This window comes from Volvox carteri (genome assembly GCF_000143455.1).
Source record: "Volvox carteri f. nagariensis unplaced genomic scaffold VOLCAscaffold_44, whole genome shotgun sequence".
Lineage (NCBI taxonomy): Eukaryota > Viridiplantae > Chlorophyta > Chlorophyceae > Chlamydomonadales > Volvocaceae > Volvox > Volvox carteri.
In genome coordinates this window covers 501,746-516,369 of record NW_003307587.1, presented here as the reverse complement: position 1 = coordinate 516,369, position 14,624 = coordinate 501,746, and the positions used below count along the sequence as shown (strand labels likewise).

At 59.4% G+C, this 14,624-nt stretch overlaps 1 protein-coding gene across 1 annotated transcript; it reads right to left on the bottom strand.

Moving 5' to 3' along the window:
* Nucleotides 1-12,945: 12,945 nt before the first annotated feature.
* On the bottom strand, nucleotides 12,946-14,388 carry VOLCADRAFT_65003 (uncharacterized protein; the record flags this gene model as incomplete). The annotated part of the gene is made up of 1 exon (XM_002954561.1): nucleotides 12,946-14,388. One exon carries the CDS (start codon nucleotides 14,386-14,388, stop codon nucleotides 12,946-12,948), a length of 1,443 nt encoding a protein of 480 aa, XP_002954607.1.
* Between the last annotated feature and the right edge of the window lie 236 nt (nucleotides 14,389-14,624).

Below are 14,624 nucleotides of genomic sequence, written 5' to 3'. Positions count from 1 at the left end.
GCGGAACACTTGGCGGAGCTGATCAACCAGGCGGATGCGAGTGTGCTGCAGGTGGCCAAAGCAACTGTGGGGGAAAGGGGAAAGGTGGTGGGACGGGGAGCATACACAAGGGGGGATTCTTGCTGTCACTTCCGTTGCGTTGCGCCACCTTATCTCTTTCACATCTCGTCCCATTTCGAACACGGCCGTGCAGGGCTCCATTCGCCCTGGCTGTACGCACGTGGTATTGGACCTGCTGTGCGAGGATCGTAAGCGGTTGCATTCGGAGCTACTGGGCCCAGACGGGGCCGACCCGCGGGTCGCCGCTGAGCAGATCGTACGGGCCGTACTGGGCCAGGAGGGACCCGGGCGCGATTGTCAGCTGCAAGTGCAATTTGGGAACACGGTATGCAACCACTTGGCTGTGACGTGCTGGGCCGGGGGCCGGGGGAGGGTTGGGTGAAAATATCGCAAATCACATTCAGACGTCCAAGCGCCGACGTGAAGGAAGCACCGGCAAACCGCTGCTTGAGTGCCATAGTAGCAGCCATAACACAATAGCTTATGGCCATAACACAATAGCAGCCATAATTACAGCTAGGAAACACTTCCCGACGAGATGCACCTGGCGGCCAGCAGGCATCGCCTGGCCACGACGTGAGTTAGGCCGCCGGGTCACGCGTAAACATTGAAAGCAGGAGTAGTTACCGCTGTGGAAAGCAAGCAGGAGCAGGAGCAGGAGCGGCATTTACACCACCCGTCCATCCCCGGGACTCCGTCCCCCAGTCCGCGTCCTGTACCAACACCGCGCCGCCCCGCACCGCGCCCCGTTGCACAGCTGTTGGCGATTCAGGACGACCAAGTGCAGCTGCACAGGAAGTCCCTCACAGCAAACTCGCAACCTAGCCGCGCGCTGCCGGCGGCTCAAGGCGGTGGCGGTGGCCAGGCACTCTCGGAACCATGGGTCGCGCAGGAGATCCTGGGCGTGGCGCCGCTGGCTGTCCTTGCAGGTAACAAGCGCGCTCTGTAGCTCGGTCCAAACCCCCGAACCCGTATGCCCTGCAGCTGGATGATAAACTCATCATGTATACATGTAAGCATAGCATTCTTCTGCTACATGTGTCATGGTGCAGCAGCGCAAGTGGTGTTGCCCATCCGCAGGTACCTGGGGATTACAAACCAGCACACGCAAACATGCTGACGACTTGTAAGGCCCTGACGACGCAGGTTGGGGGTTTACGCTGGAGGTGCTGGGCCGCGGGCTGCAGCTGCACGGCACCACTTTCCACGTAAGGTTTCGGGGCCGCCACCTGGACGTCATGCCGGAACTACCGGAGGTGTCGGAGTACGGCAACGGCGGAAATTCTGCGGCGGTGGCAACGACGGGCGCAACGGGGACAGCAGCGACCGCTTCCCTGGTGGACCCGGCGTCACCGTCGTGTTGGGATGCCGCCGTCGCTGTGCAGCGCCCTCACGGTCAACACCTAATGCGGCAGACCACCGGGGCGAGCTCGAATACGGCAGTGGCGGCGGCGGTGCTTCCGCCAACACGCATCCCGTGTTACCTGCAAGCAGGCGGCCTGCGGGTCCCTTCCCCGCCGCCTATGCACCTGGCGGATGTGGCAGGGGCGGTGGCAATAGTACCTGCAGCAGCACCGGGTCCCCGAGTCCTAGCCGCCATGTCCTTATTCTCCAGGACGCCCTCCACGGCGTCGCCACAGTGCAGCGCACGCAGCTCTGCCTCAGGGCCGACAGTCGACACGCAGCTGGCGGCGGGGGCGCCTGGCGGCTGCAATGCCCTCTCTCCAAGCATCCCTGGCTGGGTTTTCAGCAACGACGGCGGCGGCGAGGCAGCTGTCCTTTTGAGCTCACTTGGCGACAACGCTGCCCTAGAGGCGATGTCCCTGCCCATCGAGACGGAGCCGTACTGTGACGACCGCCTGTTGTGCAATCCGGGCACGGATGCTGTCGAAGGCTGCTCGCTGCCGCTGCCGCCAGCAGCGGCGCGAACGCTTGGCGGGACGCATCCGCTCCCCGCCAAGGATGGGCAGGAGGGGAACGGAGGGATGGCGGCGGGCCCACTGGCAGCCGTCCGCCTCCCTGACGGGGTGGTTTGCTTGCCACAGTACGGCGGCGGGATTGCTGCAGATGTTTGCTATGATCAGGCGCCGGGCCTTGATGCAGCGGAGGGCGCGGAGGGCGAGTGGGGCAGCAATGAGGGCTTTGACAGCAAAGCGCCCGTGCTGCCGGCGGGTTGCTGCCTGCCCTGCAGCAGCAGCGCAGATTTGCCGTTGCCCCTTGCACCGTTGGCCACCCACGCGCCCAATGCCATCGCTTCTGCTGCTGCCAACTGCTGCGGCCGCGACTTGGCGGAAATTGGGTCAGGAGCGGAAGCGGTATGCGGTGCCGCGGCTGGTGAGCAAGCTGTGTCCGGCTTGGAAACGGTCCTGGAGGCGCACAACCGCCCAGCGCCGCCGGCTGGGGCCAGGGTCCTGGACTCGGTGGCGGCGGTGGCCAGCAGTCGAGTGTTGGCCACCAGCTCTGCCGCGGCCGTAACAAACGGCTTGCTGTTCGAAGGGGCTCTACCCCGCGGTCCGTTGGTAGCTCCCTCTAACGATTGGTCTGGCGGGACAGTTCGTGCGGACGGTAGCACTAGTGGTGGCGGGATCGGCGGGACCGTATCGACGGCGACATACACGAGCGACATTGGCGACGGGGAGGATACGGATCCACCGTTGTATTGTTCGTATTTTTCCGCTGCTAGCACGGCTGAGCACGACGTCGCGGTCTTGTTTGTGGAGCCGGCTCCGCGGGCGGGCCTTGCGTTTGTGGAGGCCGAGTCGCCGTCAGCACGGCCGCCGACGCCGCTGACAGCGGCAGCACATTCGCTGGGGGGGCTGACAGTAACGGCTGCTGCGGCTGCTGCGGCAGCTGGTTTCGGGGGACACGGACGCCGCAGCAACCCTAGCGGCATCGGGAGCAGCATTAACGGCAGCGGCGGTGACATGGCCAGCGGCGGCGCGGGCATGGTGACCAACGGAGTGCTCAGTGAATGGTGGCCGGTGGTGGTGTTGCCTGCGGCGGCGGCTCCAGCGGTGGCGGAGATCAACAGCCTCATGGAGGAGCGAAACCAGGCTTGGTAGGTTGTGATGATGAGCGGGAACAGGGAAGGGGCATGAGTTGCTTCTTCACTGCGTGGGCTTGAGGTTGCACACGCTGGGCTTTTGCACAGCGCAGCTTCCTGTTCCGCGAATCGGAGGGGCAATGAGAACGGGAGGAGCATGATGACCGGTTTGACGTCGGATGTTCTGTGGTGTCCGCGGCGGCGGCAGAAGCAGCGATATGATGCCGAAAGGTGGAAGTACGGATGGTGCGACTGCGGCCCCGATGTGTTCAGCGACAGGAAAGATGAAGCTAAGTCACGTGCCTAAATTCGTCGCCTCTGCACCTTGACACCATTATCCTGCCTAACTGCCTGACAAACCTGTTGTTTTTTCCAACCTGTTGTTTTTTCCAACCTGTTATTTTTTCCAACCTGTTGTTTTTTCCAAACCTACAGTTTTTTCCAACCTGTTGTTTTTTCCAAACCTGTTGTTTTTTCCAAACCTACAGTCTTTTCCAACCTATTATTTTTTCCAACCTGTTATTTTTACCAACCTGTTATTTTTTCCAACCTGTTATTTTTACCAACCTGTTGTTTTTTCCAATCCTGTTGTTTTTTCCAACCTGTTATTTTTTCCAAACCTGTTATTTTGCAACTTATGTCCTCCGGGGTCGGGTCATATGTCGCTGTGCCAGGCTGCGTGATTTCCTGGTGGACTTCGGGCTAGTGTTGGAGGCCCTGGAATCGGTTCCGGAGCAGGAGCCGACGCAGGGCGCCGCCGCGGCTGGGTTCGATCACTTGCTAGCGGCGGACTCACGGCGCGCCGGCGGCCCCGTCCAGATTCAAATCCCGGTCGTGGAGGAGCCCAGCAACTTCGCGGAGCTGTCCACTGTGCAGACTGCTCCAACGGTCGCGTGCGATCGAGGTAAACCTCTCTAGAAAGGGGCCCTGCGTGGGGTCTAACTCACCGCAACTCATGAGACAGGGCACTTCAACTATTTTCGGTTTCGCGACGCCTGCTACGGAAATGGCTATTGGGTAGTAGAAGTAGTAGGTATTACAGCGAGCCCCAGACCCCATATTGGGTGACATGATAGCGGCATCCACGGTGGCGTTTCCGAACCGCCTTTTTCTGTTGCAAGCGTTTGGGAAGACAAACTAGGTGTGGGATGTGGGGATACCGCATCAGCCAGGACGCCCCAGGCCAACGAGCATGTTGGCGTATACAGTTACAGTTGCAGTTACAGTTACAGTTACAAGTGCGGACAAGTGAGGGTCCGTCAAAGCCGGGGGCCCATAGACCATATAAACGTACACAATCATTCGCGTTCGGGTTCATTACAAAAGTATTTCCGCTGCTAACGCCGTCGTATATACGCCGGGGTGTCGTTGAATGCCGTGAAGAACCGCTGTGATAGGTGATAGCTGTGAACTGCGTCGACAGGACGTACGATGCGGGACACATTGCCCTGTAGGAGAGATGGGTCATCGGAATCGGTCTCCAAAAGCCTCTACATGCTGACACTGGCTTTGAGGAACTTCATTTCCAGCGCTTAAGATGGTTCAAATACTGCACGCGCTGCATGACTCACACCTGCCCTGCCGTACCACTAGCCCTTTCTCTTGTCTGGACTGGCGGCGTTTTTTCCTTCCTCCTAACCCCTTGCTCATCCTGCCTGTCCACAATATCGTTCGTGTGCCGGCCGCTCTCATCCTGCGCTCCCCCGATGATGTCGCACGTTCGCCGGCCGTTTTCAGATGCGAGCGGCACTTGCGCCTACCCCTCAAATGAAACTTGGGGCTCTGGATCCGAGCTCGTGCAAAGTACTGCGGCTAGCAGCACCGCATGTGCAGCCGCCACGCCCACCGCTGGCGACTGCTCGTCCGGGCATGCGAGTGGGGAGAGTGCCACGCCCGTCATGGCTTCAGAGGTCGCCAATGCGGCGCCTTCATTCGCTGTAGCCATAAGGCCCCTGGTGGAAGAGCGTCTCTTGGCGGGACTGCCAGAAATGCTGCGTCAAGTAGCAGCGGCGCCCACCGCCGCCGCCATCCAGAAGCGAAACTCCCTTGCGGCGGCTGCGGCGGCCGTAGCGCTTGCAGCGGCTGCAATGCCGAAGGCCATCGACGATCTCTTGCCGCCGCCGCAGCAGCGGGCTGCCGGCGGGGCCGAACATCGTGGGTCTCCGCAAGGTCTGCGCCATGGTCAGCTAGAGCCCCGAAGCACCGGCGCCCTGGCGGTGCGTATCAGCAGCAACGGTAGCGGCGGTGGCCCCGTCCTCATGGGAGCCCCGGCGGCGCTACAGCCGTTATCGGACCCGGGACCCTCGCACCGTACGCTTGAGGGCAGTGCTCTGCAGGAGGCAGCCGACGCTTACAAATCCATGTTTGGCGTCCGCAGCGGCAGCAGCACCACTACCACTGGCCCCCTGTCCTCGGCCTCGGCAGTAACCGCTCCGGCTGGCGGCGGTGGTGCAGTCAGTGGCCACGCCTCCGTTCCTATGATGCGGCCGGTGGGGGGCTGCGGTGCCGGCGGCTCGTACCGTTCCTCGGAGCCCATCGACTGGTCCACGTCGCGGGCGATGCCGTTGGCGGAGTTGACGGCGAGCGAGGCGGCCCATTTCTTCGGCTTCACTGCCAGTGCGGAGCTCACCTGCGAGGAACCCGTACACCCGGACGCCAGCGGCAGCTGCGGTGGCGGCGGCAGTGTGGCGCTGGACGTCGCGGCGACGGCGGCGGGAACTCTGAGCAGCATTGTCAGTGGCGCCCAACCAACAGTCGCACGCCGCCGTGTCTTGGAAGCCGCTCCTGCCTTGCTGTACCAGCGGCACGAGCAACAGCCGCAGGGCCAGGGCCAGGGGCAAGGGCAAGGGCAGGAGAAGCAATTCCAGGTGCGGAGTCCATCGCTTAGGACGGAGGCAAAGTGGGAAGGCGGGAGGTTCACAGCTGCCGCTGACGCCGTGGCGACCGCAGCAGTAGCAGCAGCTGCTGCCACAACGGCCGTGGCGGCCGCCTCGGCTTCGGCTTCGGCTTCCAGGCGGGAGGCAGTGGTCGAGCAATGGCGCTCGCGGCAGTGGCAGGAGTTGTTTCCACGTGCCCGAGCTCTACTAGTGTTCTTCTGCAACCGGTAAGGCGGTTGATCCTGACGGCAGTAAGATCTTCTTGGCTGTTGCATTGGTAGGTTTTCCCACCGCTTATCAACCCATTTCCCGTCCACAGGGGCTTCCACCATTGCGCCAGCCTGGTGCTGACTTTCCTTCTGCACGCCGCCGGTATAGCACCCGTACGGGTAGAGTCAATCATGACGCAGTCAGCAGAGGATGACGGGCCCAGCACCACGCATGCTGCTGTCGGCGGTCAAAGCCCCGGCCGGCTGGGTGGGGAGCTTGTTGGCGGCGGCGGCGGCGGCAGGATCGCGGCGCAGCTGCTGCACAGCCTGCCGCCACAGCAGGCTTTTGACCTGCTGTGCCACCAAATTCGCTCCGAAACCGGTCTGGGACTGCTGCACCATGCGGTACGGTCCGGCAGCTTAGAAACTGTGGAGCGAGTGCTGTGCATCAGCCGTCGAATGGGGGCACCTGTGGACGTGTTCGAGGCGGGTGAGTATCGGACTGGGTGGGGGCCCTGGGAGGGCTGATGGCAAAATTTTTCATTTGGAGGCTGGGGAAGCTTTCGAAGGGACAGTTAGGGGGCCCCTTATCAAAGGTTAGGGGATTCGTTCAGATATGTTTTGGGAGAGGCATCTACTCCACCTTTCCCTTTCCGGAAAGGGCGAACCGGGGTGCGGGGAGCGGCACACGGGAAATCGCGTGTGGTGTAATGCGCGGGTTGTATTGACAGGACTTCAGGCGACAAGAACGAAACGTGCGCCCGACATGGACTGCTCATATCCTAATGACCCTCACCGCCCCGGGCCGATGTTGATGCTGTTGCTGCTAAGGATGATGATGATGATGATCGAAATCCTCCGAAACCACATGCCTTTCTTTGCCAGGCCCTGATGGCATCACACCCATACAACTGGCGGCGCTGCAGCCGGACGGGGATACGGCGATCATGGAAACGCTCATTGAGCATGCAAAGTGTGCTGCCGGCCGAAAGCGATACGGCAGCGACGCCATTGCCGCCGACGCTGAGGCAGCGCAGATGGCCTGGGTTGGCGGCAACGTCGCAACAGCCGCCGCCGCGGCGTTCTCCAGCACGATGATTACGGCTGCGCTGACCGCCCGCGGCCATGCCCCGCCAGCAGCCAGAAGGCTGCAGCCAGCACCGCCAAACCTAACGTGTGACGTGTCCACCGTTGCCATGCTTGGCATCGAGCTGGAGCGCATGGCCTTGCGCAGCGGGGGAGCTGCGCGAAAGCCCGCGGGGGAGCACGGCGCGTCGACACACGACGTGGCTGGAAACGGTGAAGCTTCCGGAGACATGAACCCCCTGGGCCAGATCTCGCAACTGACTACTGGGGCCGTCGCTACTTCCGACGGAGCGGTGCCGAAGCCGCCAGGGGTGCCATTGCTTCTGCGCAATGCCATGGAGAACGGGCCGCTAGCCACCGACAGTGCCTCCGCCATCGCCGTCGGCTGCGCCGTTGCTCCGATGGCTTCACGGCATGGCCGCAGCGGGACGTCCCAGCGGCGTACGGCAAGTGTGAGCCACGTGAACAGCGGTAGCGAGTCCTGGTCCGATTGCTCGACAGAGACGCCGTTGCTGCCGCCGGCGGGTTCACCAGCGGCGCGGCTTGCCGCGGAAGGGGCTGACGGCTGCGGCTACGGTGACCTGCATCGCGTGGATGTCTTAATTGCGTTATCGGCCATGGCAGCAGCGGTGGCGGTCTCAGCGGTGGCCGCTGCCCTGCCCTCCCTACTACTCAGCGTGATGTATGGAGTGGTTATGGTGGTTGTACTGGGATGCTTGGCGGTGCTGTGGCTCATTGCAAGGGCCCTAAGGACTCCCACGGCCACCGACTTCGCAGCGGGTCATGCCGCTGGCGGTGTCTTGGCGACGACGCTGAAGGAGGAGTAGTGCTTTCTGGGGACCTCAATTGTGACCCAACTTTGTTGCCTTCCACTGGGCCGGATGCTTGTAGATGCGTGGCCCGTGTGACACACGGGTCGCATTATACAGCATTGGCAGCATTGGCGTTTCTCGTTGTTGTGCTTGATGTCGGAATTATTATAATATGAACTTGTTGTAATGTTGTTGTTTAAAGCGCGTAGCAGAATTGGTCGGCTTTCGGTGCGTTTTTGGCTTTAGCGTTTCCGCCTTGCATTAAGAAGTAAATACGTCAGCTGTGAGTCTGCGAGTATGTATGTGCCCTCTGACTACCCTTAATTGTGTCGTGTGCTATCTCGCGTGGTCGTCCGCATTCCGCGGATGTTGTAGTAACGCCAACTGGGGGGAAAGTTGTTTATTGCCGCACAGCAGGGGGAACGGTGTGCACACACAGACACACACAGACGCACACAGACACACACACAGACACACACAGACACGTCAGGCGCGTGGTAGTGTCTTCCACACCAGCCCTTCCTCCCCCTTGGTCCATTCCTTCTCTCATATGTGCGTCCATATCTCTGTTGTAATTGTTCATGTTGTGCATTTTTATGCATTCCCGCGCCATGTGAGCGCAATCCTATTATGCGGAAAAGTACCCCGCTTATCGCTCTATCGTCTGACAGGAGCTTGTCAGCCGGGCTTGCTGAGCGCTTCTTCGAGGCGATGCCGGGGTTTAGGTTCGGAGTCGATGAGGGGTGGAGTTTGGCATCTTTTTCTTTGAGGGTGGGGCTTTGGATATTCAAGACATTCATAATGCGTCGGTGCGGGATGAACGGACGCCGTTGGGTTTTCGGTTGCTGTTGTGGCAGTGCGCTTGGTTGCTGCAGTTGGAGTTGTGGTGGGGTCCGAGGTGGGGGCCACGGCCGCTTGCTGGCCGGCTGGGGCCTGCCTGGCCAACAGCTGACGCGCTTCGGCATTTCCCGCGAACATAAACAATACACAACTTCGACATTGCATGACACGTGTTCGACATGTTTGCAATCTGATCTATTCAATGGCGTTAAACGACCTGCACGCACGCGCCATTTATATTCGATGGCCTTTGGATGCTGCACACGTCTTTGCACCACGAGTATTGCAAGTCGTGGTGCATAAATATATATGTGTGGTGATATGATGGAGGGCTAAGAAAAAGATGGCGCGCTAGGGAGTTCATCGTCCTCTGCACATTCGAGTTTCCTTTCCTGTCCCCTCTTCCTCATATATCGTGTTCTCCACCCTCTCAAAGCTCCACGTCGGCGGATATAAAATGTTGCCGTTACCCTCTTTGCTGTTATTTTTAATTTGAGATGGGGGAAGGTGCACGTGGCTCGGTGCTGTGTGTACCGCTTAAAAGGGGGCGGGCGGGTTATGGAGGAATTGCCTCAACGCATGCAAAAGGTGGCGGCAGTTGGTGATGCAGTGGTGTGGTGGTGCAGCGGCTGCGGCGGCACTTTTGGTGCGGCGACGCGCGAACTCGCCGCACGCCCCACGCCGCAGCTGCTTCGGTTTCTTGCGGCGCGCTCTGCGGGGTCACAAGTGATCTGCATGAACACACGGGCAAGGTGGCGGCGAGTGCGGCGGTGCTGCTGCGGCGTTGAAGCTTGAAAGATTTCCCTGACCATGCAACTAAATGCATGTGCCGTCTGTCTTTTTCTCCCCTTTTCTTCATGTGTCCAGGGCCGCCCACCGGCCTTCTTTGCCTGGGAGCGACCTGCTGCTGCCCCCGGTGTGGAAGGTGTGCCTTCTCCTAACAGCCTTGATGGTTTTTTTCCCTGTTTGCAGCCTACACTGACACATGCCTTGTCTTTCGTATGATAAGAGCTGCCAAATATGTTTTTCTCTGTGTCTGGTCATTCCTCCTTGGAGGAGGAAACCGGCTCTTTTAAAATCTATGTATCCTTTGTCTGCGGCACCTTTTTTCCTGGCGTACTCTTTTGGTTGTGCTTAAAAGTCCAGGTTGTGGAGGCGTGTACAGAGAAAAACAAAGTTCCTGACGGTTTTTGCTGCGAAAAGACATGCGAGATGGCTTTTCGGATGGTTTAATCCCTAAAATCTTGGATCCGGTCCAATCTTTCGGGCGGGATTCATTCATTCGGAAGCTTAGTCGGTTTTCTTTTCATTGTCGAGTCCCTGGGTCCCCTCTGATCCCGACCTCACATAATCGCCGCGATGTCCCGTGTAATGAGCATTTGCCGTTTGCTCATGCGGATGCGCCGGCGCCTTTGTTTGAGAGGTCAGGCATGGAGTCAACGGTAGGGCAGGCGGCGCATTAGACGGGCTGCTTGTACGGAAGAACGACAGGACGTGTTATGGACTAACCTGGCTAGGTGGCGGCTAGTCTAGGTGAAAAGATCCTCGCTGCCTTTGACAATATACGCGCATCTAGGAGCTGCTGTTGTTCCTTCCGTTCGTAGGAAAACCCTCGCATTGGGATGCTGATGGCGGCCAATGTGTCCTGATATCGTTTTTTTCCTGGGAGTGATGGCTGATAGTTCACTTGTCCTAAGTTCCTATTCCTATATATCAAATTCCTATCCATGTCCTTACAATCGACCTAATTAAACAAATAGCACGTATATGGTTGTGTATATGTATGAGAACCTTGTTGTACAGCATGCCAAGAGCAATGCCGTTTACATTGTCGTTGTGCTGTGCAGTGCGTGGAGACGGGGAAGAGAAAGACGACCACCACGCGGATAGATGGAGGGATGGATGGGCGTGCCGGGCATGGGTCACGTCCCCAAAGCCATTCCGAGATTATTGCGTGTGCTTACCGGCACCGGCAGGCGCCCATGCACCATACAATATGTATGTATACGTGAATAGATGTCGAATGTGACGGGAGACGCGCGACGTGCCGATCTGCCGTGTTTCAGTCCACGTGTTTCAGTTAAAACGCCTGTACGTCAACCCTCCCACAGCAATAGTGCTCACCCTCACCCTCACCGAGCAATCACCAACCAAAACCAGCCTCATCTGCGCATCTTCCTTCGGCGCATGGTCTGCCGTGTACTCCTCGCACCAAAAAAGACGGGGGAGATGGAAGTATGTATTGAATTGTTACAGAGTGGGAGGCTTCTGGGCCATTTGAACACATTGTCATTTCCGAGGGATCAGAGAAACCCACAGATTACTGACAGTCGGCCACTACCAGCCCCTGTCGCCTTTCAGAAGCTTCTCGGTCGGCCGTACATACACACACATACACACACGCACGTAGTCCACACCGTCAGGGCCCCTCGCACCAGCGAGACATTCCTTGTCTCCAACCCCTTTCCCCCTCCTCCCCCCCAACACAGCAAGCACCGTGCGAGATCACTCCGCCTTTTAAAGCCCACTACTGCGCACCTCCCGCAACATCACTGAGGGCCGGCCGGCAATTACCGCTTAACCGCCTGCCCGTACAGAAACAGATTCTTAAAAGTGGGCAGGATAGAGGTCGGCGGCAGGAACAGGCAGGCGAGCATGCATAGGTTACCTGTCGCATCTATACGGTACCTTCGCTCCAAAAGCACCGGGGGATACGTATGCACCGCGGTTCCCCTCCATTCTCCCCTTTCCTGGCCGCATCCCTACCGCCACGCTAGCAGCCATTTCCCCCTTCCCCCAGCGGGGAAGTCCCCGGGCCCGCCATCAGCAACCGTCCGCCGTCCCAACACTACTACGTCCGGGTGTACGGGGAGAGCCCATGTCATGCGGAACCTTCCAGTGCATCTACCTGTATGTATCGGTCCATCTATCTGTATGTCTGTCCTGCTGCTGGTTACTAAAGCCGTGTGATCCATCCTATTGCCGTCTACTTCAAAACCGACCCGGGTATGACACCAGCATCAGCAGCACCACCAGCATCAAAGTATACATAGCCTTTACCTTTTTAGCTTGTGGCGCTAAGAAGGCAGCACTTGGGACTCTATCTGGCTTGTATGGGTATTCGTTACACCTCTCTCTGGGTAACGCAACCGAGGTGTAACACACATACATTTACACACATAACCGTAAGCAGCAGAAGATCAACCATTACCAACCACTTAAACAGAAATCACTTGAAGCCATCACACACGCGTTGTAGGGCCCTCCGCAAATTAACTCCCTCACATTCCCCCCTGTCACTGGTAGGGGCCCTACGATGACGTAGAAACGGGTCCGTTCTCATTTTGCCGCGCGCCCCGCGCGAAATATGAGTCCACCATAGTTCGGTCCGCAAAATCCAGGAAGATAGTCCCACATGCACAGCCACGCTCGGACGCGAACTCTCCTTAACTTTAAAACTTGGGTATGGATGTCTGCATGTATGATGTGTGGGACAGGGGGGCATACCTTCGCCCGTGGCAGCTACCCGGCGAAACCCTGCCTTCCCCGGTATTGTTTTTAGGGGCACCCTCTTTCAGTCACCCTAGCCAACTTCTCAGTAGATCGCTCAGGTTCCGCACCCACCACCAGCATCCAACGGAATCTGCCGAATCGACGGTGGCTCAACTCCATTCCTGACCAGCTCGCAAGTCAACTTTATCCCAGGTCACCACCGTCCATCGACTAGGGGCACTTTACCTTCAACCATCGGAAGGATTTTCGACCCTAACAGGTCTGGATCACGGGATCTCCCGGGGGCATTGGTGCGTGCTCTACCAGTAATACCTGACCTATGCGTGTATGTATGTATGCATGTATGCCTGCTGGCCCCCCCCCACTGCCGCCACTCCGGCCCCGTCTTTTGCGGCCAACGGTACAGCAAACACACACAGGCCCCCCCACGCACACCTAGGTGAGATTCCGCAAACCTCAACGTTAAACGGAAAGGAGCCGAAGGCCGTTCGCTCGTCTTGCGCTCCTCAGCGCACATCGGGGTGGGGCCACCGTGCCGTGCCCTGCCGGTTCACACCCCGATCCTTCATGTCCCGCAGCCAGCTGTCGTACACTGCCGCGTCGGATTGGTCATCACTCCAGGAGAACTCCGTATCGCCGATGACAACGGACTCCCCCGTCTTGACCCCCCGAGCCCGCAACGCGCTGTTTATTCCGGAAACTTCCAGCACTCTTTGGAATCGTTTCACGGCTTCGTAATAGTCCCAGTTCGTCATCTGCGCGAAACGCTCAATGCCTTCGCCCTCCACATAAAACACTCGAGAGCCACCATCGCCGCCGCCTGCACCCGACGTCGACACCTCCTCCACGGACACAACAAACTCATCGATCCGCACATCGCGGCGTGCTGGCAGCGCCGTCTGGTTCAGCGCGTTGGTCTCGTACGACAGCGTCGCCGGGCCCAGCTCGTCCAGTACGGCTCGTACGGCCCGTACGAGCGCCGTCACGCCCTGGCCAGTTGCGGCAGATATGGGAAACAGCCGGTCCGGCGCCACGCCATACTCGTTTGTCAACTGATCCGCAACTAGCTCCCAAAAGTCCCCTGAATCCGGCGTGTCGATTTTGTTGTACGCCACAATCTGAGGTTTGTCTCGTAACCCCGGGTTAAAGAGCTCCAGCTCGAGATTGATCGCGTTGAAATCGCCAACTGGGTCGGGGCTGGTGCCGTCGATGACGTGGACCAGCACTCGGCAACGCTGCACGTGGCGAAGGAACTCGTGACCTAGCCCCAGCCCCTCGTGAGCGCCCTCAAGCAAACCCGGCACGTCCGCAAAGACGGTCGTACGGTAGTCCATTTCGCAAACGCCAAGATTCGGAACTAAGGTCGTGAACGGATAGTTGGCGATCTTGGGCCGTGCTGCAGTCACGACGGATAGAAGCGTGGACTTGCCGGCGTTAGGCACGCCGATGATGCCCACGTCCGCCACCACCTTGAGCTCGAGGTCTACCCAAAGCTCCTCACCCTTCTCCCCTTTCTCTGCAATGGTGGGTGCGCGGTCGCGCGCGGTTTTGAAAGAGAAGTTGCCGCGGCCGCCACGCCCACCAGCCGCCAGCAGCGCACGCTGGCCGGGGGTAATCAGCTCCGCCAGCGGCGGCTCGTCGGAGCCGGCGTCACGGCGGCGGACTATGGTTCCCAGCGGCACCTTCACCATCAGGTCCTCCGCGTCGGCGCCGTCGCAGTTGCTACCCTGGCCGTTGACGCCGTTGTCCGCGCGGAAATGCACCTGGCCGCGGAAGGTGGAGAGGGAGTTGAGGCCGTCGTCGGCGACAGCCCATACGTTCCCCCCTCGGCCACCGTTGCCGCCCGACGGCCCGCCGTGCTCGACGAACTTCTCCCGTCGGAACGCGACGCAGCCGTTGCCGCCGTCTCCGGCTTTGATGTAGATGCGTGACGTGTCGAAACAGCGCATCTCAGCGGGCAGGCGTTTGCGCTCCGGCGCGAGATCCATGCCGCCCGGACCCACATCGTCGTCTTCGAAGTCGTCAAACGCCTCAGCAGAAATGTCGTTGACATCAAAGGGCACTTCCCGAGGAGCGCTGCCTCCCGGGGCCCGCTTGGCCGGGCTGAAGATGTCGGCGGGTGGCGATGATGCCGCCTTGCGGGCAGCTTTCTTATTGTCTGCAACAGCCAGCAGCCGTTTGGACC